Raw genomic sequence first — 26,945 nt, forward strand, 5'->3', positions numbered from 1 at the left:
ACGCTGTGTTTAATAGTGCAAGGCAAGCAGTCACCAATTCAAACTTATTCTTAGTGAATTTCCCATTAGATGAGGTTTTAATGCAATAGCGGTTTACCAACCAGTATGCGAAATTGTTCACTAAACCAGAATGTGTGAAATGGTTACAAGTGTCATGCCAGAATGATACATATTATCTGAAAGCTCCAGAGAAGAGGTACACCTTAAACCCAGCTACATAATACACATGATTGGGATGCATTACTATCACCAAATTACAATACATTTTATGCATATGCTTTATTGAGCAGGTCCGATTGACAACATCCAACTGAAATATTTGAAATAGCAGCCTAGATGCAAGCACTGGTAAGGCATCAGCCATACGTTTGCTGCATCAGTACTCCAATACTGAATACTTTTTATTATGCTCTTAGAACTGGACTTGTGACCGGAAATGCATCTGCTTTGTAGCGTTATTTTGCATGCTAGTTTTCAGCATCCATTTTGCTTTCATCCTTTGAAGGTACTGCATGTCACGCTCACGAGCCAGAGCTGCTCCTGCATTAATGGAGAAAGAACCAGTATCTGAATTTCACCAAAAAGCATAATTATTTTCAAGATGAACAAAGCTGCTTAAACCTGCTACGAACTCTGCAAAGGTATACTGTGTTCTCTATAAAGTCTGTCACTTTTGAAATGCAACTACCTTTACACTTTAAATGTTCACAAACATTTTGAAATTATCCTATTTGGAGTTTGCCTATTAAGTACAATCTTTATTGTCATTGTACTTAAATACAACCAAATTGGTTGTTCTGGCCCTGCAAACTAATCAACATAGAAATCAGTGACTATCTAGTTCAATATTCTGTTTCCAACTATATTGACTGTACTGTATTTCTGAGAACTGAGCTATCAGTAGAATTCTATAACATTTTTGGCAGAATAACCATGAGGGGAAGAGGATTCTACCAGCACCCAGAGTAAGTAAAGGGAAAGGCGCACAGATAAATAAGAGAAAGCCCTCTTAGAATATAGTTTTGCTTTCATGATGCTGAATTTTCACTCTATATATACAAATAGGGAAGAAGGGGGACAGAAGAACTGGAGTATCTATTCTTGAAAACATGACATCCAGTTTGAAGTGTGAGAGAAGCGTTCTGTCAACATCAGGGTTTGGATTTAGTTACTTACAGGAACCTTATGGTTCCACAAATTACTTCTCCAGGATACGCTTTTTGTTATTTACGTATTTTTACTTGCTGTTAAAAACAATGAAGAAGCAAGCTAGAAAGACATTGATGTAAACATACTGCTTTTATCTGCTCACCTGAGTTGCTTGTCCAACCAAGGGCTTTATACTGCTGCAGCACTCTGCCCACTGTCTGTTTGTTTCTGGAAACCACTACTGCTCGTGAAGAACCAAATCGCTGCTTGTAATATCTCATCAAGGAACGGTGACCAATCCTGGCACCTTTATAAAAAAAAACCAATATTCATATTAAAATAATAAAATATATAAAATACCTTTTTTTGTTATAATAGGAGTATAGTGTCTCTAGCTGAGGAATATTTGATGAGAACTGCTAGATTTCATTTGGATTCCAATTCTGAAATCTGATCGATTCCTTTGGGATCTTTGAGCCTATAATGAGATTTGTCTTATAATTAATTTTTATGAAAGATTGTAATTGCAATAGTAAAAACTAAGTCTATAGTGAGGTTTGGAAACACAGCTCCCAGGTTTTACTGATTTTAACTTTGTTTTGTTAAAAACCTGGGATGAAATATGCAGACACAACAGATCCTTCTGAGGAAATAAATTGTAGAGAAATAACGTTGGGGCTTTGAAAAATAGGCTACTTCATATTCTTTGTTTTAATTAAGTTATGGACCCATGACACATTTTTGTTTAAAAAAAATAAAGATTCGCTACAAGGAAATGAAAGATTCCATATTCTTCATACAGCAGTCTAATGAAAATATTCTAATATATTGTCCTGTGATAAGAAAGTAGATCTGTCAATCATTCATCCATTTTTATGTGCACTTTGCCATTTTACGAAGAAACAAAAACTAAACATAGCTCTTTTTAAAATGTAAACACAATGTATTATTTTTCCAAAACAATTCCAAGAGCTGAATCACACTAAAGCTTCACCATAGTCAACATTCAATTTGATGCTGAGATTCTCTCTTGCCTTGAAGAACCAGCATATGTATGAAACTTTCTGACATGCCTCAGGGGTGCACCAAATTTGCGCAAAACCCATTTTTTTGGGGGGGCTTAATCTACTATCTAGCATGCAGGCCACAAACCATAATATATGAACTGTAAAAAAACAAACCCACTGGCATTCCAGAAAAGATAATGCTTGGTCAAAAAAAATATTTTGCTTGAGGGCCATCACCCAATGTTAGGTTGGAGTTTGACTGACATTTTGAAACCCGAACTTTGAAGCTATTGCATTACTCTATGTTTTCTTTCCAAAGGTTCATCAAATTTTTTTCATATTCTCTCCATTCATAAGCGAAAGGAGGGTAATCAACTATTAATTTTTGGGATTCAGACATATCATTTATCAAGAGAAATTAATTGAAAAACCAGGGCAAAAAATCTAAGGTATCCTCAGAGTGAGGTCAAATATTAACAACTTCCCTATACTGACTATCAGAATAATTTTCAAATGGATTAATAGACTCTTACCACCTTTCTCCTCTCAATTTGCCCTGTTCAACATCCATATGCCCATTCCTGATTAGGGATTATTTTAGAAAGTAAAAATTTTACAGTATAACAATTAATTTTCCAGATTTTACCACCAAAGATGTAGAATCATACTTAAATGGAATGAACAAAAAGATTCCTTGATTAAAACCTTTATCTTTCCTTATTACCATGCCCCCGCTCCCTCAAAATCTCTCTCAAAATCATTTTGAGGAAACTGCTATGAATTACAATTAATCTAAGACTACTACAAGCCAAAAGCAAGGAAAAGTCTTTGCATTATTAGAAAACATCAGCTTCCCTCCATTTTATAGCAGATAAAGTTGCTATGCATCAAATGTAATTTAAGATCAGATGAATGAATGAGTCACTGTTGGTAAATGTGGCCATGCAGAGACCTGACAGTATAGTATTCCTGCCATGTGAATATGCTAATAATTGAGAACTGTCTTTTTTTTAATAATAAAACATCTCTAGCAATATGAGTCAAAAAGCCTATAGCAGTGTGTTCTCTATCAATGTCTTAATCCTAATGCTAAGGTTATTTCTTATCATACATTATTTATGTATTTATTTTTTATATAACATTTGCCAATACCTTATCAAGGTATTTGAGATCAACTGTACCAAATGGTAATCCTATAGCTTCTTATCCCCAAAATGTTTTAAGGTAGTCGTGAATAAATAAAGGTAATAATGCCAACCTTCAAAATTGTGTTATTTGATCCAGGTCACTAAGTTTTGAAGACCAAATTTTTAAAAATGTTATATAAGTCACTTCAGTTTCTGCTATTTTAAGTATAATGTTTTCCCATCCATTAACCCAATAATATAGCACCTATGTAATTCCAATTTGCTTACAGGGGCAGAGCTGCTTCATGTCCTAGCAGAAGTGGGCCCTGTACATCAAATCACTGCTGCTGAATTTGTGATGTAGGAGGGAAAAGATTATTTATTCTTCAGACAGCACATCGTAAGCCAAAGAAACAATTCAGCACAAGAAAGCTCTTAGGGGTCTGTATGGAAATTATCAAGCCAAATTCTGCAAAACAATTATATTACTCTCAATATTTTCACTGGAAGAGTTTACACAACACACTTACCAGCATTTCTAGTTAAAAGTATCCAGATGCAAATGCCATCTGGTATCCTTCCCTGACCCCTATGATTAAAAAAAAGCTGCCCATGTGTTATTCAAAAGGGTTGCATATTGCATGATTTGAAACACTAATCAGCGAAAGGAACTTCAAATAAACAGATTCTTTTTTTTGCTAGCAAGGGCAAAGTGCCACAGGCAAATAAACATAAAAATCTCATTTAAACAGTCCAATGGAGGCTGTTTTTGAATAATCTGGGTGAAGACAGGAGCTGGCACAATGGCGTACTTATAAATTATGGTAAGAAAATCATATAGATGCAGTTAGAGTTATTTTTTCATAACACCCAGTCTTTTGTGAACATTTGGTACTTGCAAAGTATTTGTTTCTATATTAATTTGCTTTATAAGGCTGCCCAACTCATAAAGCAATCCTGAATAACTTATAATCGTACAGAAGAATGAAAGCAAAAGAGTTAGACAAAAACCATAGCAAACATGTGGATATAAAGAACAGAATGAATTAAAAGGAAACAAATGGGCCCAAAGTTGTACAGTCCATGCAAAAAACTTTAATTCTAAATGGGTTCATTCAATGCCTGAGCAAAGAACCAGGGCTTATGGAAGACCAGCAGGGTCTGAGCCATCCAAACGTCAGAGGGAATAATGTTCCATAGGGCAGGTGCTGTGAAAGCAAAAGTTCATCTCTGTCCCCTCCCCCCCATAGGTGGTTTGATTTTAAAAAAAGGAGCCTGTAGCACACTCATCCTGCAGGATCTTATGGGACAGAGACAACTGAAGACAATTTAACTGTCTTTTATTTACTTTATTTAAAACTTTTTTATAAGTGCCATAGTATATCAAACTCTGGGCAGCTATATCAATCATTCAGTGAGACTTAAAGAGACTTTATAGGTGATAATCAGCACACCAAATTAAATCCAGAAATCTATAGGGAGTCAACCCAGCTCACAGAGCTCTGGTGTTCACGGATGTACCAAGGTATGTCTTTTATTTATTTGTGCCACCCTATTCCGAACTTGTAGGAGCTTCTGGTAGTTTCCAGGGCAGTCCCACGTGAAGTGCATTACAAATATTCAAATCAGATTCCTATATCCAAAAGTGAAGTGATGTAATGATCACTGCATGAAAAGTAGAACCCAATTTTCTTTCAATATTTAACCTAAGGCAATGCAGACGGACTTCCCTAGACAGTCTCCCACTAAAGCACTGACCAGATCCAGATATGATTAGTTGTTGCATTAGGTATCAGTCTACATGCTGGATCACATTTGAAAAAAAAACCCAGCATTTTAAAGTCCACTGAAATCAACAAGGCCTTGTTTTAATTGTCTGTGACAGTTATGGATTACAATTCCTGGAGCTTAGGAATTCCTCTTATTCACTAAGTTGATCTTTTTTACAGGAGACACTTTTTCATAATACCTTTGGTCTTTCAGTTAGAAGCCTAGAGAAAATTGAGATCTGTTTGAGACAGCCCCTTGGAAAAGGGGACTGGCCAGCAACTATTTTGTAAGAGCAATATTATTCTGGACTCATTTCTCCATTCCCTCATTCTCAATCTTACCAGCCTTAAGATATGTGCATTTGAACTTCTAGCATTCCTAAGCCTATAACCTTGTTCTAAACCAAACCCATCCTTACAGCAATTTCTTGTGTTCTGCAATGGATGGAATAGATCAGTGATGGCGAACCTATGGCACGCGTGCCACAGGTGGCACGCGGAGCCATTTGTCAGGGCATGCGAAGCGCTGCCCTGTCAGCTGGCCAGCGCGCATGTGCGTGCTGGCCAGCTGAGTTCACCGTTTTTAAAAGCCATTTTTTCGCCCTCCCCAGGCTCCAGAGGCTTTATAGGAGCTTGGGGAGGGCGAAAAGAGCCTCCCCCGCCCCCCTGGAGGCCCTCCGGAGTCAGGCCCTTGCTTGGAGGGTTGTTTTGAGCGCTCCGAATGCGTCAGGGAAGCCTCCCGACGGTCCCTGAAGCCTTTGGAACGCTTAAAACGACCCTCTGAGCAAACCGGAAGTCACTTCCGGTTTGCTCGGAGGGTCGTTTTAAATGCTCCGAAGGCGTCAGGGAAGCCTCCGGACCATCCCTGAAGCCTTCGGAATGCTTAAAACGACCCTCCGAGCAAACCGGAAGTCACTCCGGACGATCCCTGAAGCCTTCGGAACACTTAAAACGACCCTCCGAGCAAACCGGAAGTCACTCCGGACCGTCCTGAAGCCTCCGGAGGGCCTCCGGGGGGGCGAGGGAGGCTCTTTTCGCCCTCCCCAGGCTCCTTTAAAGCCTCTGGAGCCTGGGGAGGGTGAAGAAAGCATGTAAAAATGGGGAGGGGTTGCGCCTGTTGTGCGCGCATGCGCACTGGGGGGGGTGTCGTGCATTGCATTATGGGTGCGGCACGCCCGCACACGACCCCCCTGCGCTCCCCCCCACTTGTGGCACACGAGCCAAAAAAGGTTCGCCATCGCTGGAATAGATACAAAAGTGTTAAGTTTTTCATAGAGAGGCAGATCATCAACCAAGAAATCTAGAAGCCATATATATATATTCCTGCACCGCCCCGTCCCTGACTAGCAGCTGCATCCTTCTAAATTGCAATATCATAAAGCTAGCATAGCAAGACAATCATGGCTAATTTCCATAGTGTCACGTACCTGAAGGTAAAATCAACTCCATAGTTTCATCATCGTAGTCCAATTTCTTTTCTGATGGAATTTGTTCAGACATCTCTACATCCTCCCCTTCTTGGTAATCAGGATAACTGCTCCTATAAAAGGAAAGGGTCAACATTTTGCCTTGAAAAATGATAAGATACTGTCTGGAAAAAAAAATAGCTGTTAAAATAGCTGAGTCTGAAAATGAAAATCTTGTGCTGCTGAGAAATATAACTGTGGGAGCTTTGAGGCCAAGGAGAAAAACAGTTTACTTAAGATGAAAAAAAATGCATATCTGTCCTAATCCTACCTCCTGGGAATCATGCATTCAATTAAGGACCAATTTTGCTTGTTGTTTCCAGCCTATTGCCCACAAAGCTGCACTATAGCTGATTGTTGTATTAATCTTGATCATTAAAATTAGAACCTTACTATCTTTTTTCCTTGCACCATATATTTTATCATGGTGAGACTAAGATCTATTTATTTTTATCCCACCTTTATTATTTCTATAATTTAAGGCAGTGATCATATCTAGGAATTATTAGAAAGGGTGCTTAAAAGAAAGTAGCCAATGTTGTCATTTAAGGTATGGCCGGAGGTGAATAATATATATTGATCTGGTCAAGACATTTATAAAAGTAAAAAATACAGCTGAAAAAGTACAAAATAATTCAATCAAAACAATCTATCAGTTAGACACCCTCCCAACAAAGAAAAGGCTAGAAGAATTAAGGTTTTTAACCTAGAAAAACCCATCTGGAGCACAAAAAAACGGCCGCATGGGCAAACCGGAAGTTCAGGAACAGACTCCATCCTCCTGGTCTTCTATAAGAGCCTCAAAATGTGCTCTGCTGATTGTCCTGGGTGTTCCATGTTGGAGGTAGTTAGTGGACTAGGAAGATCCCACCTCCCCTTTGTAGTATTCTGGTTTTTAACTTATTTAACTTCTGTTCATTTTAAAATTTAATGTGTTAATATTTTCTGTCTTTGTTTCTATGATGTTGATAAACTGCCCAGAGCCACTTAGCAGTGAGATGGGAGGAATAAATAAAATAAAATCACACTGGCAAAATTACATGTAGATAATGTGCAACCTAGCTCTCACCCCAGTGACTTGGTATTTTATATTTAGGGAATTGATGTGGGCTCTTCCAATTTAATCTAAAAGAGTACAATTGTAGCAAGATTGGATAACGTGCTATTCTAGCCTTGTTTAAATCATATTGCATCCATACTGTGGGGCAAAAGAACAAGGATCTTGTAGAATACAGATTTAATGAATGCATTTTAATCGGGGACATGATGTCCTTTAATAACATATTTCCTTCCTATCAAATAAATTATCAGCATATTGTTCAATATATTTATAATTCATGTGAAGGAAGAAGAAATGTACACCCCACCTGACTTCTCAAAAGACAGACAGATTGAAGACGCGTTTCAAAAGGCCAGTACAAATGCTGTACTACTGAATGTGTTGCATCTACAGTGACTATATCTAGACAACTGTAGAAAAATAGAAGGCACACCCAATCACAGATACTGATAGGATCGAAGCTCAATTCTCCTAGAGTTAAGGCAGAGTTGTAAGCAAAAAGGAGCACATTATCTTGAACAGCTTTGTTGTGGGTCCATTGGTAAAAAGGTTACCGTATGTTCCGTGTGATTCCTAAGTGACTGTTTGTTACAGAACAGTAGCACTAACTCAGAACATAGCCTTATACAATTTTGGTCATCTATAAGCAGATTCATCTCATACACCACCCCAAGCCCAGGACTTGTGCCATCACTGTCAGATTGTTACCTAAGCCAAACATTCCATGTTTTTCACCAACAATGCAACTGCTACCTGAAATCATAGAAGTCTGCAAATTCCAAAGCAGCATCTCCCTCAATGAAGAGCTTGCAATGGCTTTTGTCATTCATATGTGCCTGTACAGCTTTAGTTGTGTAGAAGGACTTCCCTTTCTCATTGCACCATAGACAGATCTTCCCAATCCCAATCTTCTCTCCTAAGCATTGGAAGAAAAGAGACAAGAATTGACCTTTGATCTTACATGACTTCAAAATATTAATTGCATCCTAACATTTAGGATCAAACTACTTTCTGTTCTCACCACTACTGTCAAGAATCACAATTCAGATTTTCTTTTTTCTTTTTTTTTTCAAGAAGTTTTATTGGTTTTTTAAAAAACATTTATGCGGAAAAGGGTAAGTGGAATGGTTACAAATTTTGGCAGTTGCAAGTGTGGCAGACGCCCCCTCCCTCCAGACTCCTAGGTTACATCAAAATATCAAACCTTAATACATAATCATAAAAAATCAGCATATTAATTCTAGAAAAAATAATTTTCAATCAGTTTATATAGTTATAGTATATAGTCTAGTTATAAATTCATTATTACTTTCGGTCTGTTTATAACATTGTGGTTTTCTTATTTATTTTTGTGATCTGAGCTTTCTTGGTGTTGCCCCTTCACCCCCCGCTGGCAGAGCTCCGGCCCCTCCCGTGTCCTGTATGACCGTTGTAGTGTCTTCTGTTTTTTCTAGGTTCGCTTTATTTTTTTCCATAAAGGCCTGTGCCTCTATGGGTGTGTTGATTCTGATTCTTGTCTCCTCCCAGAATATCAGCATACCTTCAGGCATCAACCATCTAAACCACACCCCCTTCTGGTATAATTTATTCGCCAATTGCGAATAGCTTTTCCTTTTTTCCCTAATTTTTTTGGGAATCTGCTTCAGAATGGTTATCTCCCTGTCGTGGTATGTCAGTGTTTGCCCCCTTTGTACACCCAGAATTTCATCTCTTGTGGTTTTCCTAAGGAATTTAATATGAACCTCCCTGGGTACATTATGTGTTCTGGCATATGCTGAATTCACTCTATAGGCTAGGTCTATCTCCCATTCCATCTGCTGTTTATCTTTGTGTATGTATTCAGCTAAAATATTAGTCATAATGTCCCTTATATTTTCCCCATCTGCTTCTATTACATTTTGAAATCTAAGATAAAAGGACATTCTCTCAAACTCTGTTTTCATTTGTTGGATATCAAGTTCTTTGTTCCCCTTCTGTAAAGCCTCTACCCCCCCTTTCGCCTCCGCCACCCCACCCTCCACAAGGTCCAGTCTCTGTGAGTTCTTAAAAATTTGGGCTTGATTCTCTTTAATTTCATCTTTCATTTCCCTTAACTGTTTCTTAATTTCCTCCTGGCCCTGTAAAATTTGTTGAAGCATTTGTTGAAAGTCTATCTCTGTAGTCTTGGGTTGCATCAGTTCTGTTATCTTTGACTGTGTAGCTGGACTAGACGTTGCAGACGTTGGGGCAGAAGTAGCAAAGCCAGGCTTTCCAGGAGGTGGTCTTTTTGGAGACATGGTTTATGAAACAAGGAGATCAGTCAGAGTAGAAACTGGGCAGCTGGAGAAGTAGAGCAGGCAGGCGAATTCAGAAGGCAGAGGATCCAAACAGGTGGGGGTTTCTTTAGTCACTCTAGCGATAGATGAAAGTTTTTTCTCCAAAGAGTTCAGAAAATAACAATCCACAAGAGATTTCTCTGGGTGACTCGGAGACAAAGACCGGAAGCCTGAATTTTAAAGGTGGAGTCAGGTTTCACAGTTCATGAAGACAACGGAAGTGTGCCATCTTGCCCTGCCAGCTTTGGGCACAGAGGCATAATAAAATTTTAAAAGTTCAGAAAGTTCTCAGTTCACCCATAAGTTCTAGATCTAAGTCCAAGGAAAGTCACTTTTATAGGGGTGAGGCATCATTAGTTGGCTCTCCCCCTTCCTCCTTCCCCTGGGGGCGAGAGCAAAATCTTTTCAAGCCGCTTGTCCAAGGGGGGGGGGGAAATCCCCCTCCCTCTAGCCGCACCTCCAGCAAAGTCCGAAAGAAACTTTGTTTAAGAAAAAAGCTGAAAAGTCCATTAATTCAAAAAAAAAGGAATGAAGAAAGGAAGCCTCTCACCACACCGCCGCTGCTTCATTCAGAAGTATATTCTCCGATCGGCATGGGGCGAGACGCACGCGCGCGCGTCCTCCAAAAGGCTCCCCGATGCCTAGAACGAAGCGGAGAAGCCCCCGCCAGCCGCCGCCGCCGCCAGGACCCTCCGCGAGCCGTTCCCTCGGCAAGACACCCCTCCAGGGCGTCTTGTGCCCCCCCAAAAGCGGGGGGAGCCCACCGGGAGAGCTGGAGCAGGCAAAGACCTGCCTGTCGCCGTAGCCGCCGGAACCGGAAGCCACAATTCAGATTTTCCATTGGCCCTGCACCCCGCCTTCTTTTACACATCATGGAACTACTCCAGCATTTTTTGGCAAAACAGTAGATTGGTAGTCAGAGTAGCCATTCTACCAATGGCCTTATTGTTAACTATTAGAAATCTATTTATCATTAAAAAAAGTTGCCTATGACAACAAAGGCAACTATAAACAAGTACAGGTAGTCCGTAACATACGACCACAATTAAGCCTAAAATTTATATTGCCAAGTGAGAAATTTGTTAAGTGAGTTTTGCCTGATTTTAAGACTTTTCTTGCCACAGTGGTTAAGTGAATCACTGCAGTCACTTTTTTCAGTGCCGTTGTAACATCGAACGGTCACCAAGTGAACTGTTGTGCCTCAAGGAGTACCTGTAAAATAAGGATGAAATGACCTATGTTCCAAACTTGGCCAAGTCCCAGTCAAGGTTCTTTGCCAAGAAAAGGAATGGGCATAATAGAATATATTGCAAAAGTAACTTCCATTTCTCATGATTAACATTATTTTCAAGGTAAGCTTTTCAGATGAACATGAGTGCGTACTAGAACCTCTGATGCAGGTCCATTCCACCAGTGAGAGAAACAGATATAATTGAGTCATAACCAGTATCTATACATTATACAGGTAGTCCTGGGTTTATAATAGTCTTTGCTAAGTAATGCGGTCATAAAGCACAATGTCATGTGACTGGGTCATTTAGCAATGGCAATTCTGGCAGTCCTGGTTGCCATAATCAAGTGAGGATGTCATGTGATCACAACTTCTGACTTCCTGCCAGCTTCCCCATTGACTCCATTTGTAGGAAGCCAACAGGAATATTGGAAATTGTGATCATGTGGCCATAGGGGTACTGCAACAGCCAGAACTATAAGAACTGGTTGGAGGTACCATTAATTCAACTCTGCTGTAACTTTTATGATTGCTGAGTTATTGGTTGTAACCCAAGATTTACCTGCACATACAATTTACAAAACTTATAGGTATACTCTCCAATGTGTGTGCTCAACCTTACTCTGATGTAAGATCAAGTTTATTAAACAGCATTAAATTCTAAGAGAAAAGCCAATAGTCTACATCTATATAGAATAGTCTTTATTTCTAGAGGTCAACTTCTGTCCAACAGGATGACATTTTATCCTATTTCATATACATTTAAGATGTCATCCACACCAACCCTAATATAGCTAATGTTAAAAATGCCATCTACATTAAGAAAATTTGCTTTTTTAAAGGAACTGCCATATTAATTAATCAGTTATATATAAGGAGAGTGAAACACTGAGAGAAATAACATATACATCTTTCTTAAAAATCAGTAACAATGTTTATCTATTTGTAAGGGAGAAAGATCTGACAGACTTACCCAAATACTTGATCAATCCTCTGAAATCTACAAGGTATTCTATGTCTGGAATAAAAAAACTATGGTCTTTTGTCATGTGGGCCACATTCTTCATGAAACAACTTGAATGGTGAGAACAGAATAAGCAGTCTGTTATAGGAATTGCATCAGGTTCAGCCCCATCATTCCCAGGTACACTGCTTTCCACTTCATCTGGATTTCCTTCTATCTCTTCTTCAGACTCTTCACCTGAGTCGATATCCTCCCAACCTTCTACAAGAAATCAGAACAAAACCTTAAGGGGGTTTAATTACATTAACATAATGCATGTCAACAATTTAATGCAACAGCATGCTACAAGATCTTACCATTAAGGATAATGTTGTTAACTGTTTTAATTTTGTTAAGAAAATGAATTTTTCAAAATCACTTGAAAATTTTTGACACCAATTCCAATGTTTGACTTTAACCTTCAAACTGCCCAGTCCCTTACTAGCTGTTCTCTGTGAAGCGTCATTTTCCTAAGATAATACATAAGTTTGAATGCTTTGGAAAAATACATTCTAGTAGGACAGTGCTTTGAAAATAATTGAGGGGAAATATTTTTTACAGCACATGATGACAACTCTTTAAAGCAGCCATAATTTAACCAGAAGCACGTAGCTACTCTCTGCAGCTATCACATGTTCCTGAAAAATAACATAGTTGTTTTAAAGACTAGGAGACAGGTGCCACATCTGTGAGCTCCAAAAGGTTCTTTTGAAATCAAATTTCAAAAGAAATATGAGATTCAGAGCAGTATATCAGTAGTTACTTTGTGAATATTCTACAATGGGTCAAAAGTCACTCATAAATTATATATCAACCAGCTAGCAGAGGACGTGAAGCAATTTTGGTCCAATGAAAAAAAGATTTCAGCCAAAATTACATGTATTGATTCAACCATAACATAATGTAAAAATAAATCTAATTCTGAAGCAAAGCACTTCTTCAGAATTATATACAATTTAGAGGACTGACAGGAAATATTTCTTAAGGTAGAAGCAAAATAAAAGCCTTTTAAAACACTTTGTCTTCTTTTTTTACGGTACTTTGTATATTCTAATTTTGTTGTTTTTTTAAAAACAACACAATCTGACTGTTTATCCAAAATAAAGACCTATTGTTCAATAAGGATTATTCCATAGCATATTCTATTCCATAACCCAAATATCTGCTTAGATACTGCAGCCTAGTGTAACTAGAACAGTGATGGCAAACCTTTTCAGCATCCAGTGTCCAAACTGGAGATCCGAAACTCAAAGATCAGGTGGCTGGTGGGTATGCACGCACCAGCCACCTCATATTCGGGTTTCTGGCACGTGCATGCGCACTGGCCAGCTGGTCTTCGGGCTTCCAGCGCTACGACCCGGAAACCAGAAGTGCAGCTGGCGATGGCGCGTGTGCCCACAGAGAGGGCTCTGTGTGCCACCTCTGACATGCGTGGCATAGGTTTGTCACCACAGAACTAGAAGATGTAAACCTGCTTTCAAAGTTTGAAACTGAACATTATACAGGGCTTCCTCCCAGATGCAAGATCCACATGTTAGTTTTTAACTTTTAGTTTAAACTGCTTTTGTCATTACCTTCCTCCATATCTTCCTCTTTTTCTTCATCGTCAGACTGCTCTTCTGTCAGCTTCTTAGCCTGTTGTTCAAACCAGTGTAATCGAGGTGGCCTTTCCATGTGCTCTTTTCTCTGAAGAGAACTGCTGCTTTCTTCCATGAAAGATGAACCAACGGCAACTGCAGACAGGGCAATCTTCTTTGGAGACGAGGATGGCTGAGCTTTGACAGCTTGCTGGATAGCAGTATTCATAGCATCTTTGTCAACGTTCTCTTGAGCAAGGCCCTTCTCTAAATTCTTCTCATTCAAGAGTTCCACTTTCTTGCTGATAGCTTGGACCGCTTTCTTCTCAAGCTCCAAATGTTTCCTGGATTTCAGGTGGTTCGCATATGCGTTGAAATTGGAAAATCTCTTGCTGCAAGCCACACAATAAGTTGCAGTGGCCTTGTTCTGTTCTTCCAGTCCTGCTCTTTGGGCTTGTACTCTCTCTTGAAAGTTCTCAGCAGTAACAGGAGGCATCTCAGCAACTTTTCTCTTTAAGTTATACCTGTGCCAGTCAGTCTTATAGTGGGCTCGCTGAACATCTGCATCCTTTATAGTCACTCGGCAAGTGATGCAGGTGTATGATGCTGGAGCTGGAAAGAAAGGAAACAAGTACCGTATTTATCGGCGTATAACACGCACTTTCCCCCCCGAAAAATAGGGGGCAAATGATGTATGCGTGTTATACGCCGATACTGTTTTTACAGTAGCCTGAGGCTGCCTCAGCCTCAAGCACATGTGACCCCATTACCCCGCCTTCCTGAGCGCGCTTCGCCGGTTTGCGTTCTGCGATCCCCAACAGCAGCTGCTTTTCTGTGTGCCTGCCGTTTAAAACATCCGGCTATCTATCTAAACGCCAGGCACACAGAAAAGCAGCTGCTGTTGGGGTGAAGCGCTCCGCGATCCTTTTCTGTGTGCCTGGCGTTTAGATAGATAGCCGGATGTTTTAAACGCCAGGCGCACAGAAAAGCAGCTGCTTTTGTGGCGAAGCGCTCCGCAATCCTTTTCTGTGTGCCTGGCGTTTAGGACATCCGGCTATCTATCTAAACGCCAGGCACACAGAAAAGGATCGCAGAGTGCTTCGCCCCAACAGCAGCTGCTTTTCTGTGTGCCTGGCGTTTGGGGTGAAGTGCTCCGCGATCCTTTTCTGTGTGCCTGACGTTTAGATAGATAGCCGGATGTCCTAAACGCCAGGCACACAGAAAAGGATCGCGGAGCGCTTCGCCCCAACAGCAGCTGCGTAAACGCCAGGCACACAGAAAAGCAGCTGCTGTTGGGGTGAAGCGCTCCGCGATCCTTTTCTGTGTGCCTGACGTTTAGATAGATAGCCGGATGTTTTAAACGCCAGGCACACAGAAAAGGATCGCGGAACGCTACTCAGCGGGGTGTGGGCGAGAGGAGGAGAGACTGGATGAATATGCTCTCCTCTCCCCGGACACCCGACTAAAACGCTTTCTTTCGCCCGTGGAAGAGCTCATGCGGGCGAAAGGAAGCGCTTTAGACAGCGGGGTGTGGGCGAGAGTTTACAGACTCGCAAGAGTTTGCTGTCTGAGGCAAAAGAACTTGTACCCGTCAGGTACAAGTAAAGTAGTGAAGTAAACTGGAGTGGGGTTTTGTGTACGGCGTAACAACTTAACGAATTAACAACTTACGGTATTAACAGATAAAATATATGGTAATTATAAAATAGTTATACAAAGTGCTAACATGCTAATTCCCATATGTGCAAAAACTGGTGATACAATAGTGCCAGCATGCTGGATCCAATATGTGCAAGTAGATGGATCCTTAAATAAATAAATAATTAAATCTTCTTGGGGGGGGGGGCAAAAAAATACGGTACTGTTTGACAGGGGGATGGGATCTAAGAGACACACAGGACCCCATCCCTGCAAAGGATCACACAGGATCCAGCGCTGCACATCATCAATCATAGGTAGTGTGTGTATGTGAAGCTGACGTTTGGGAAATGCCTCACTACTTATGATTGGCGTTGTGCAGAATGTAAATTTACACACCCCTGATACTATCTTACTCTTTTTTTAAATTTAAACTTAGGTAAAAAGTATACCACTGCAGTGTGACTCATCCTGACACTCTGACGCTGAAAAAAACTGCATTCATAACCGTACTTACGGTATTTCCCTACTACTGGTATCCCTAATGGATTTAAAACAAAAGTGTGGAGCATATACAGCTGCTTTCAAGTTGAAGGTTGTGGAATATGCCAAGCAACATGGAAATAGGGCTGCAGCAAGGCATTTTGGAGAGCCACCAACAGAATGCACAATACGAGAGTGGCGAAAAATGGAAGAAAAACTCAAGACCTTATCAAAAATAAAATGCAATTTTCGCAGCGGTATTGCTAAATGGCCAAAATTAGAAGAACAGGTGAAGGAATTTGTACTTAATCATAGAAAAGCTGGTATTGCTTTATCAACAAAAATGATCATTATTCAAGCAGTGAAAATCAGCAAAGAGTTGCAAATACATGATTTCAAAGGAACAGCATCATGGTGCCAAAGATTCATGAAGAGGCATGAGCTTCGGATGCGAACAAGAACCAGGATTGCCCAGCGTATGCCAGATGATTATGAAGAGAAGATAATAAATTTTCATAACTTTATTATCAAACAAAGGAAAAGACAAAATTTTGAATTTGGTCAAATAGGCAACATGGATGAAGTACCACTCACCTTCGATGTTCCTTCAAACAAAACTGTGGAAGCAAGAGGTGCCAAGACAGTAAGAATTAAAACTTCAGGGCATGAAAAAAATCATTATACCGTGGTCCTTGCTGTCACTGCAGATGGAAACAAGCTGCCACCATTGGTCATTTTTAAAAGGAAAACTTTGCCTAAGGAGAAAATTCCAAGTGGCATACAGGTGCATGTTCATCCCAAAGGTTGGATGGATGAAGAAGGCATGAAGCTTTGGATTAGAAATGTGTGGGAGAAGCGCCCAGGTGCTTTGTTAAAGAAGCCATCCTTGTTAGTACTGGACTCATTCAGATCTCATCTTACAGAACCAACAAAGAGAAAATTTCAAATGTGCAAAACAAAAATAGCAGTCATTCCAGGAGGACTTACATCACAATTGCAGCCATTGGATGTTTGCATTAACAAGCCCTTCAAAGCCTTAATGCGTGAAGAATGGAATAAATACATGTGTGATAAAAACCAACATGAAGTTACGAATTCTGGGCGAATGAAAAGACCTGGCATTTCAAAAGTTTGTCAGTGGATAAAGACTTCGTGGGACGCAGTTAAAGAAGATATTGTTATCAAATCTTTTAAGAAATGTGGCATAAGTAATGCTTTGGATGGTGAAGAAGATGAGCTGATTTATGAAGATAGTAGCAGTGAAAGCAGCAGTGTTCATTGCGATTTTGAAGATAGCAGTGAAGATGAAGAGTTTCTTGGTTTCCCAGATAGCGATTTCTGAGTAAACTTTTGTAAAAACAGAATATCCAAGTTTCTTTGTTAAAACAGTTGCTTTTACTGTCCTTTTACATTATTTACCTTATAAGTGGTAATAATATTAATTAAAAAAAGTTCTGAGCTACCCTTATTTTGCTTCAAAGTTCTTTATTTGAAATTTAATTTTTTTCCCTGAAATTTCCCTCTTAAAATGAAGGTGCGTGTTATACGCCTGTGCGTGTTATACGCCGATAAATACGGTAAATACACAACAGAGGTTGAACTGAAAGAAATTTGGCTTAATCAGTTTGCTTAGATATAATTCTATTTCAGACATTTCCATCCTGGCTCCCTCCAGGAATGCTGAACTACAGCTGCCATAATTTAGTCAGCATACCTGACAATAGGAAAGATAGTCTAATGTTCCTGGAAGTCAAAGTTATCTTATTTTAAGAAGTCAGGGGATAGATATTTTATATGTCAAGATATGTTTTCTAAGAAGTTTTCTTATTGTTACAGGTCATAGGTGTTAATTTAAATTTAAGAATATGACAGAGTTTGTTCAAGAATTCTTGAACCTCACAGATTTGGGGAAAACAAACAATATAAAATACATATACCCGCCAAATTTTAAAAAAACCTATCAATAGAAATAACCTGTTCTGCTCTCTTACTCTGGGCTAGAGAAATTAAAGTTACTGCCAACTCTTGGCAAGATTGCAGCTGGATGGCAAATTGTATTAGACCTCATAGTTCAAAGGTTACATTTCTTCTCTCGGCATTCAGAAGATTACAGGTAGTCCTCGACTTGCAACAGTTCACTTAGTGACCATTCAAAGTTACAAAAGTACTGGAAAAAGTGACTTGTGACCGCTTTTCACATTTACAATCAATCGTTGCAAGCATTCCCAGGGTCACATGATCAAAATTCAGATGTTTGGCAAGTGACCCATTTTTATGATAGTTGCAGTGTTCTGAGGTCATGTGATCCCCTTTTGGGACCTTCTGGCAAGCCAAATAAGCGGGGAAGTCACATTTACATAACAACCAAGTGATTCACGTAAGAACTGTGGCAAGAAAGTTGTAAACCAGGACAAAACTCACTTAACAAATGTCTCCCTTAGCAACAGAAATATAGGGCTCCATGATAGTCATAAGTGGAGGACTACCTGTATAAGGTACAAAGGTTAATATCCCCAGTAATAAATACAAAGGTGTATTTTAGAAAACAATAGTTCACACCCCTTCTTCCTCTCCACTCCAATTCCACATGGTGATGCAACTCTGCTTTCCGTTAAAATCAACCCTGCTCTGCTTTCCATTAAAATCAACAATGGCACTGAAAAAAGTGACTTATGACCATTTTTCAGACCTAGGACCATTGCAGCACCCTGTGGTCATGTGATTTACATTCAAATACTTTACAACTGACTCACATTTACAATGGTTGCATTGTCCTAGGGGTTCTGTGACTATCTTTTGCCACATTCCGAAAAGCAAAGTCAATGGGGAAGCCAGATTCACTTAACAATGGCATTAAACAAATGTAGCGAGAAAAGTCGTAACGTGGGGCACAAAACTCACTTCACAAATGTCTCACTTAGCAACCTATATTTTGGGCTCAATTGTGGTCGCAGGTTGAGGTCTACCTGTAGTAAGTACACATGATTTGGCAAGATGTACCTATTGGAGGGGGGGAGGATGCTAACCTCAAACCCCCAAAACTTTAACCTTAAACTGTCTACTGTGGACCTCTTAAGAGGTCCTAAAGGGGGTATGCATAAGCACATCAGTGTGACTACCATCCCTGTCCTACTGTTCCTATTTGTATTCATTTCTTATGTATATATGTGTATATCTGTTTATACTTATATGTTTATATGTTATATTCATACTTATACTTGTTTTCTCATACATGCTTGACAAACTAAAATAAATAAACCTCTCACGCACACCGCCCTGTAAAGAAAGGGGCCTCTACAAGCCTGTCAGAGTCAGGCGCGCCTTGTAACGGCCTGGGCGTGCTTTAGGGTGAGCGTGATCGCGATCGAGGGGACCGAAGGTGGCCCGAGCGGAGGAGGACGGGGACGAGGACGAGGAGAAGGAAAGGTCCGCTGGATGCTCCAGCAGCACTCGTTGCGTGAGACTGGGCGCGCGCCTTAGCCTACCTGGCGCTCCGAGGGAAGCCGGCGCGTCGCTCATCGCCCGAGCTCTGCCGGGAAGCACTTTATCAGCTTGTATGCCGAGTGGCAACTCAGGACGGCCTATGAGAGGCTCAAGCCAAAGCCGGAGAAGGCCTGGGAAACGGGGCCCAACTGCAGAAGGCCGCTCGCTTGGGCTCGACGTGACCAACACGTGGCGTCGCGCTGCTTCAACGGGAGTGGGGGAAGGATTTCGGAATTTAAACAGCAAAGGCTCCCCCCTGTGAAACTGCTCTTCTCGCTTCCGGGTTAGAGGAGCCGATCAGGACTCTCCCGGACTTGCTTCCGCATTTGCTCCCTCTGCAGGCGTGGAGGATCAGCCAGCTGCATTGTTTTATGGTTGCGGTCGCTTGTTTTTGGCCTCGGGACAAATGGAGGCTTTTAGAAGCCGTTTGCGCGAGTGTAGTTAAGACTCATAGAGTTATAGGGTGCAGAGGGACCTTTGAATCTTGGAGTGACAATTCGCCAACGGCCGACCTTACCGTGGTCAACTCGCAGCGGGACAAGTCTACCGTGGGGCAATTCGCTGTGGGACAAAGGATACACTATTAATCAAAGAAATGGTGGGATAGAATTATTTTTTAAAGGATGCAAAAGGAGGGACAGAATGAAATGAGAACGACAAAAATTCAAATATTGTTTATTTATTTTAAATAATTAAGTTGCATGGTTACATTGTCCCGTGGAGAGTTGGCCCTTGCAAGTTTTCCCATTCCAAGAGCAGAAGCCTTATTCTGACTTTCTCCCTGTCCCTAGGAAAATCACCCCACAGTCCTTCCAACAACCTGCTGCAGGCTCTGCACTCCCCACCCGCCCCCAAAACCAGGCTCACTTCTCAACATCTGCCCCTCACTTTTCCTCTCTACCCTGCCAAGCTACATGGCTGGCAGAATTGGAATCGGGGCAGTTCTTGAGGCTGCCCTAGTTCCTTTCTGCCCCTGAACTGCAAAACAAACAAACAAGAAGGAGAGGGAAAGAAGTGGGTTTTCGCCCCCACCACCAAGGCAACACTCCCAATTCCTCCTCTGAACAGCGCCCCTCTCAGCGTATTTTCCTCGGACGTGGCTTTGCCGTGGCTTGGGGAATTTGGAAGAAAAACAACAAATAGATCGGAGGTTGAGCGCTCGGAGAGAGTGAAAGAGACACAGAAAAGGATCACAGATTGACCTTGTTTCCTTGTTTTTAAGATCAAAGAGTGACTGAAGACAATTATGATGGTGAGAATTCCGCCCCCCCCTTCCATGCAGTTATTTTAAGGCTTTTCAACAGATGCTATATTCAGGCTCACCTGTGCTCTGAATTACATTTTTCTTAGAAAATGAAAGTGTTGCGCACTTCAATCAAATCAAAATTGAATGGTTGAATCCCAGTCCCTTCTGGGAGAGGGGCGGTCTAGAAATCAAATAAAAGTTAAAGTTAAAGTGATTGTATTTCATTGACCAGCATCTTACTCAAAGAAAATTCTGATTTGCTCCCTGGGCAACACTTATAAAATGAAATGTGACATTTATTGCTGACTGGAAACTTCTTACAAACTTTTTGTATAAAACGGAAATGAAGTTATGATTTATAGTTTCAATGATTAGACAATAGATTATAGAAACAAGGGTTATTTTGTAAATACAGTGTAAGATAAATTTATAATTGTACTCATAGCTGGTGTAAAGATCAGAAGCCACCTTTTCATTTCCATTTTTCTTTCACCTTATTTTCTCTTCCTTGCATCTTTAACTTTCTTTTTGATTATTTTCTTCATTTCTTTTTGTTGCTTTACATTCGTGTTAGTTTTTGTCTTTTTTTAAAAAAGGAAAGGAAAAAAAGAGAAAAAAAGAAAGATGTGGAGCGTTAAGTTGAAAGAAAATCTGGCTATACAACCCTCATCTATCAAGTATCCAAAACTGGCACTGCACTTGATGGTCAGCTGCATTTCCATAAATATTCTTGCTGGCCTTTTAACCATAGAAGATTCCTGTTCTTAATGTCAGTAACCAGCCAAATGGATGACACTGACATGTATGCTGATATCACAGTTCAAATGTTGTATTTTGCTGCCCTTTGTTTCTCCTCCTCCTTCACAAGTTAAAATCATATTGTCCAGCATTTTGTGTCAGATTTTGGCCAGTTGGAAGAATTTGGGAAACTGACAGGTTTCAATGGAGGGGGATTGTCCCTTCTGCTATCACTTCCCATCAATTAGTATTGAAATCTGCAGCCTATGTTTCAAGTATTAATATTAATAGCCATTGTTACTGTAATATTCCACGACCCTATTCAATAACTTTTAAAACCATCACATTGACTATTGTCACCATTTCTGCAGACTGCAAATTCCACCATTAATTGTGTGCTCTTTGAAAAACATTCCTTTTGTTAGACCTGAATGGTGTTCAGTTTTAGTAAATGATCTCAAGTTCTAATCCTGTGTGAGATAGAGAAAATTTTCTCTCCACATTATTTATGATTTTTGTAGGCTTCTGCTATGTGCCCTCGTGCCCTCCTTCATCCCAAGCTGAAAAATCTCAACTGTTGCAGTTTTCTCTCATAAGGCACGTGCTGTGTTAACATTTTTATCAAACATTTTAAGCACACTGTGACTCTCTCTTCTTTTCAGTCACTGCCATATCAGAGATAATTAATTTATAAGGATATGTATGTGTGCATGTTTGTGCATTTGTGTGCATGCATGCACACGCCAGCATCTTTGGCTTTCTGGAAGCCTAATAAGTATAATCTTTATTGTCATTGTACTTAAATACAACGAAATTGGTTTTAACCTCAATACCTCAACCATTGAAAATATTGCTCATATTGTTCAACTATCAATATTATGCCACTTTTAGCTTAGATACTTACCATTACTATTGGAAAAACAGCATGCTGACCTGAATGACAGATTAACTTTTTTCTTCTTCTGGGCTCTATTGTAAGTAGAACTGCTAAGTTTTTAATTTAAGTTGGTTGAGTTAAGAACCTGATGCATTGAACAAATTGGCGTATCCTGCAAGGGACATTCACTTATCTGATTGCTGATTCATTGTATTATCACATATTTTATTACTGTGTTTGCCTTCCATTTATTTTATCATGGAGCTAGATTGTAGTTTATTTTTCTTTTATCTAATTGATAAAGTTGCAAGACTAATCAATTAATAAATTATTCTATTTATTGTATTCTATAAGGCCCTGAAGATATAGCTTCACTTTCATGCCTGGAGTTCCAGTGGAAGTATGCATTGTTTGTAATGTATGAACTCAGAGGTAGGTTTCAGCCGGTCCGGTCTGGTACGCATGAACCAGTGCCAGAAATCTGATGTGCGTTTGCGTAACGGGGCCTCCCTTCCCTGGACTGCCCCCCTCCTTTCCGCACTGCATGCGTGGCCTTGAGGGGAAGATGTCCTACCAAGGCAAGAACATTCCTTGGATAGCAGTGAGGTGAAGTGCCCTCAGGTATATTCTGCCGACCTTGGGCAGCCGAGGTGGGGGAGTGGGTGGGTGGGAACTTGGAAGCTCCAAAAGTCTGGCAAGAAGGGGAGGGGACACCTGGCGGACAGGGGCGCAGCTTCCCTTTCAGCCTCCAAAGCCACACTCAGCCCACTCAGCTCCCGGGGATGCTTTCCTGACCGGCCGCCGATTTATAAACAGAAATTAAGCATCTTCTTTTAAACTTTCCATTTCAATGAGAATTTAAGAAGTTTTAGAAAAATTCTCATCGAAATGGAAAGGTCACATGGCAGCAGTGCACGGGATGATGACTGACCCAGCGGGGCTGTCTTGGAGCATCTCTCAGCCAGGAAGGCGCCAGGAGAAAGCGGGGCTGCCAAAAGCCCAACTGCAGGCGGCAACAGGGCATGAAGGAGTGGCCGCCCAGCAGAACTGGGAACGCCCCCAGGTTGGTGGGCTGGTGAGGTTGCGCAGGCCTGGAGGCATCGGGGAGGCAGGGGTCAAGGCTGCCCTGGGCACCTGCAACGGGCAGCAACCTGCCACCCGCAGCTCTTGGAGGAAGGAGGCAGGGAAGCGAGCCCCGGGTCTCATCTCTGCCTCCTTCCTTGAGAGCTGGCTTCGGGGATGGCCAGTCTCTCCCACCACTATGCCCTCACTCACCTTCCACCCAGAGGCTCTGCCGGCTACCATTTCGCCTCCCACGAGACTGGGTGCAGCGGAACATACAGCGAAGATGCGTCCATGTCTACTATTTCTATCACCACCACAGCAACAGCGGGGTAGCAGTGGCGGCGGTGGCTGGTCTCTGCTTCTGTGGGTGTGGCTGCTCTCTTCTCAGTGTGCTTTGCAGCCTGGCTGGAGATAAGCGCTGGGGAGGCGGGAGTAGCGCTGTCTGGGTTTGGGGAAAGCCACTTACATTCCACTTCTTCTTTAGATTCGGCTATGGCAGCTTGGCCCCTACCACCTTTCCCCAAACCTGGACAGCACTACTCCTGCCTCCCCAGTATCCGAGCTGCAGCAAGCGAAGCACCACTTCAGTGGCGCTTATCTCCAGCCAGGTTGCAAAGCACAAAGAGCAGAGAGCAGCTACGCCCACAGAAATGGCTCTTTGCTTGCTGCAGCTCGGACACCGGGGAGGTGGGAGTAGTGCTGTCTGGGTTTGGGGAAAGGTAGCCAGGGCCGGGCTGCCACAGCCAATCCTCCACTGACCCCTAAAGAAGAAGCGGTGGCAGATAATTGGTTGTACGAGCAAATCATCCGCCTTCTCTTTTTTAAAGGTGAGTGGAGGATCAGCTGCGGCAGCCTGGCCCCAGCCGCATATCGCTAAACCCAGACAGTACTACTACTGCCTCCAGCGCTTATCTCCAGCCAGGCTGCAAAGCACGGGGAGCAGAGAGCAGCCACGCCCACAGAAGAAGAGACCAGCCACCGTCACTGCTGCAAGCCTGTTGTTGCCGCTGGTGATGATAGTAATAGTAGACATGGACGCATCTTTGCTGTATGTTCCGCTGCACCCAGTCTCATGGGAGGAAAAATGGAAGGTGCCCCGCCGACAGAGCCTCCGGGTGGAAGGCAAGTGAAGGGCGCAGTGGTGGGAGGCGCTGTCCATCCCTGAAACCAACTCTCAAGGAAGGAGGCAGAGATGAGGCCTGCCGCTCGCTTCCCTGCCTCCTTCCTCTGAGAGCTGCGGGTGGCAGGGCAAATGAGGCTTCTTTGCCAGCCTCCCAGCTGGCAAAACAGAAATTTTAGCCAACTGGAAGATATGTGTGTGAGAGAGGGTGGGGGGGGGGAGAAAGAGACTTTCTGAAAGCCTAATAAGTATAATCTTTATTGTCATTGTACTTAAATACAACAAAATTGATTTTATATGAGTCTATCTCATATATTAGTTTCACCTATTAAGTTGCATTACTGAAATAAATGAACTTTTGCACGATATTCTAATTTTTCGAGTTTCACCCGTATATTCAGTTTGGAGATATTGCTTTTGAGTTCCTTGCAATTCTTATTTAACACTCTGAACGGTATTGTAGCATCAGTAAATGTAGACACATCATTGCTTAGCCCTAAGTCTAAATGATTTAAATTTACAGTCAGTCCTAAATAAGTAACTGAAACAAATATTTCTATTAATTCTTAAGAGTACAAGAGCCCAACATGATGCCTGGAGCTGCAAAGAACTTGAGTGCAGCACCCTTCCTAAAGTTATTACCAATTTATGTTTAAAGTGAAAATTACTAAGTAAATGACTGGGAATATTCATCTTGGATTGAAAAAAGAGATTATTTCAAGGTGGTATTCAGCATGTTCTGACCAGTTCTGGAGAACCAGTAGTGGAAATTTTGAGTAGTTTGGAGAACCAGTAAATATCACCTCTGACTGGTCCCACTCCCATCTATTCTTTGCCTCCCGAGTCCCAGCTGATCATGAGGGAATGGGGATTTTGCAGTAATCTTCCCCTGAAGTGAGGAGGGAATGGAGATTTTGCAGTATGCTTCCCATGCCACGCCCACCAAGCGATGCCTACCAAGCCACACCACGCCCATCAAACCATGCCCACAGAACCAGTAATAAAATTTTTTTGAATCCCACCAGTGGTAATGAAGGTATAAATTTGGGGGACACTGCTTTAGGGAGTTGCCATAAAACTAACTTGCTAAATTATCTCAACTAGCCTTGTGGCCTATTTTTAGCTTTTATGTGCTTTTATTAATAATGTCACATTGAAAGCCACCAGATTTTATGTGAATAAAAACTAACTTACATTAAAAAACAGTTGGTACAACTCTGTACAGATAGCCCTTGACTTACCACAATTGAGCCCAACATTTTGTTGCTAAGTGAGTCAGTTGTTAGGTAAATTTTGGGCCATTTTATGACCTTTCTTGATGCTCTAGCAATAAAATTTTATTTTCTTCATACACAGATTTCAAGAGTCGTTTTTAAAAATATATTTCCTAAATTCCACAGTAGTGTTGTCCATTGATTAGTAAAAGGGTATATGAAGAGTGAGACCAAAAACTGCTCATTTGAAAATGTCTGAAATTATTGTCTAGCATAAAGATTAAATATTTTATTTCATATGTCCCTCAAAATTACATTGGTTCATAGAGATTTAAAAAACATAAATAAATATGACAATGAGTGAAATATTAGCATGTATGTAGGTTGTAACAAAAATAAAACATAGACATTAAACAATTTTCATAGTCATCATGTTTATTGAATCATAATCAGGCTGAAATGCTGCAAAAGATTGAAAATAATTTAAGACTTCTGTTTGAAAAAATCCTGTTCCTGATTGTTTGGCTAGAAAATGCCTAAAAACGACATTGCTTTTCTAATAAAATCAAATCTGTAAAAACATGAAAGTGAATATTACAGTATTTATACAAAAAGTCAAGAACATACTCATTTCTCTTAACGTTGTACTAATCTATTATAATGTACCTCCACGTATTCTAACTTTATATGTTTTGAAAACATATTTATTTATATTTCTATGTATTTGATAGTATTGGACAACCTGTGGTCTAGAGTTTAAATAACCTTCCAATTAAAACAGAACATATGAATTCGCCTCCACTGATATCCAGGAATCAAAATGGCTTCATGTATATTATTTTAACGGTTCTAATGAACATCACAGTTGTCTCACCCCAACATCTATTTAGATCAAGTAGCAATCACAGACAAATACCATATTTTTCGGAGTATAAGATGCACCAAGGTTTTGAAGAGGCAAATAACGGGTCCGTTTTTCTTAAAAAAAAAAATGGGCATGAATAGCCCATAGGAGGCTTGTAGAGTGCCCCGGGGGGGGGGGGGGAGAAGGGCCAAAAATGAGCAAAAATAACTCTGCTTGCACTCTGCAAACTCCCCCAAAACAGCCCATTTTTCGTGAAAACGGGCGTTTTTTTGCCAAAAAAAGGGAATGGATAGCCTTTAGGAAGCTTATAGAGTGCTTCTGGCAGCTGGGAGGGGGATTGATTTCTGCCCTCCCTAGCCCCCAGGAGCGCTCTGAAAGCCTCCTACAAGCTATGCACAGCCATTTTGGTGAAGGGGGCGGGGTTTCAGGAGACAAAAAAATGCTGCATTCAGTGTATAAGATGGACCCAGATGTTCAGCCTCTTTTTTGAGGGAAAAAGGTGTGTGTTATAC

The 26,945-nt window shown here is 41.0% G+C and overlaps 1 protein-coding gene across 1 annotated transcript; it reads right to left on the reverse strand.

Moving 5' to 3' along the window:
• Positions 1 to 260: 260 nt before the first annotated feature.
• Positions 261 to 19,628, reverse strand: ZNF622 (zinc finger protein 622). The gene is made up of 7 exons (XM_081952750.1): positions 19,311 to 19,628; positions 13,702 to 14,316; positions 12,098 to 12,349; positions 8,332 to 8,494; positions 6,480 to 6,592; positions 1,313 to 1,456; positions 261 to 540 (listed from the first exon to the last, which is right to left on the reverse strand). The coding sequence occupies exons 1-7, from the start codon at positions 19,342 to 19,344 to the stop codon at positions 413 to 415; spliced, it is 1,449 nt and encodes a 482-aa protein (XP_081808876.1). The 5' UTR covers positions 19,345 to 19,628; the 3' UTR covers positions 261 to 412.
• Between the last annotated feature and the right edge of the window lie 7,317 nt (positions 19,629 to 26,945).

The sequence above is a fragment of the Natrix helvetica genome (assembly GCF_964273705.1).
Source record: "Natrix helvetica genome assembly, chromosome: 4".
Lineage (NCBI taxonomy): Eukaryota > Metazoa > Chordata > Lepidosauria > Squamata > Natricidae > Natrix > Natrix helvetica.

Excerpts from the sequence above, each read along its gene's own strand:
- ZNF622 (XM_081952750.1), bottom strand. The coding sequence starts at position 19,344 with ATGAGCGACGCGCCGGCTTCCCTCGGAGCGCCAG. Across the intron at positions 8,495-12,097 it reads AGGATTGATCAAGTATTTGG|GAGAGAAGATTGGGATTGGG; the intron begins GTAAGTCTGTCA and ends TCCAATGCTTAG. Across the intron at positions 1,457-6,479 it reads GGAGTTGATTTTACCTTCAG|GTGCCAGGATTGGTCACCGT; the intron begins GTACGTGACACT and ends TTTTTTATAAAG.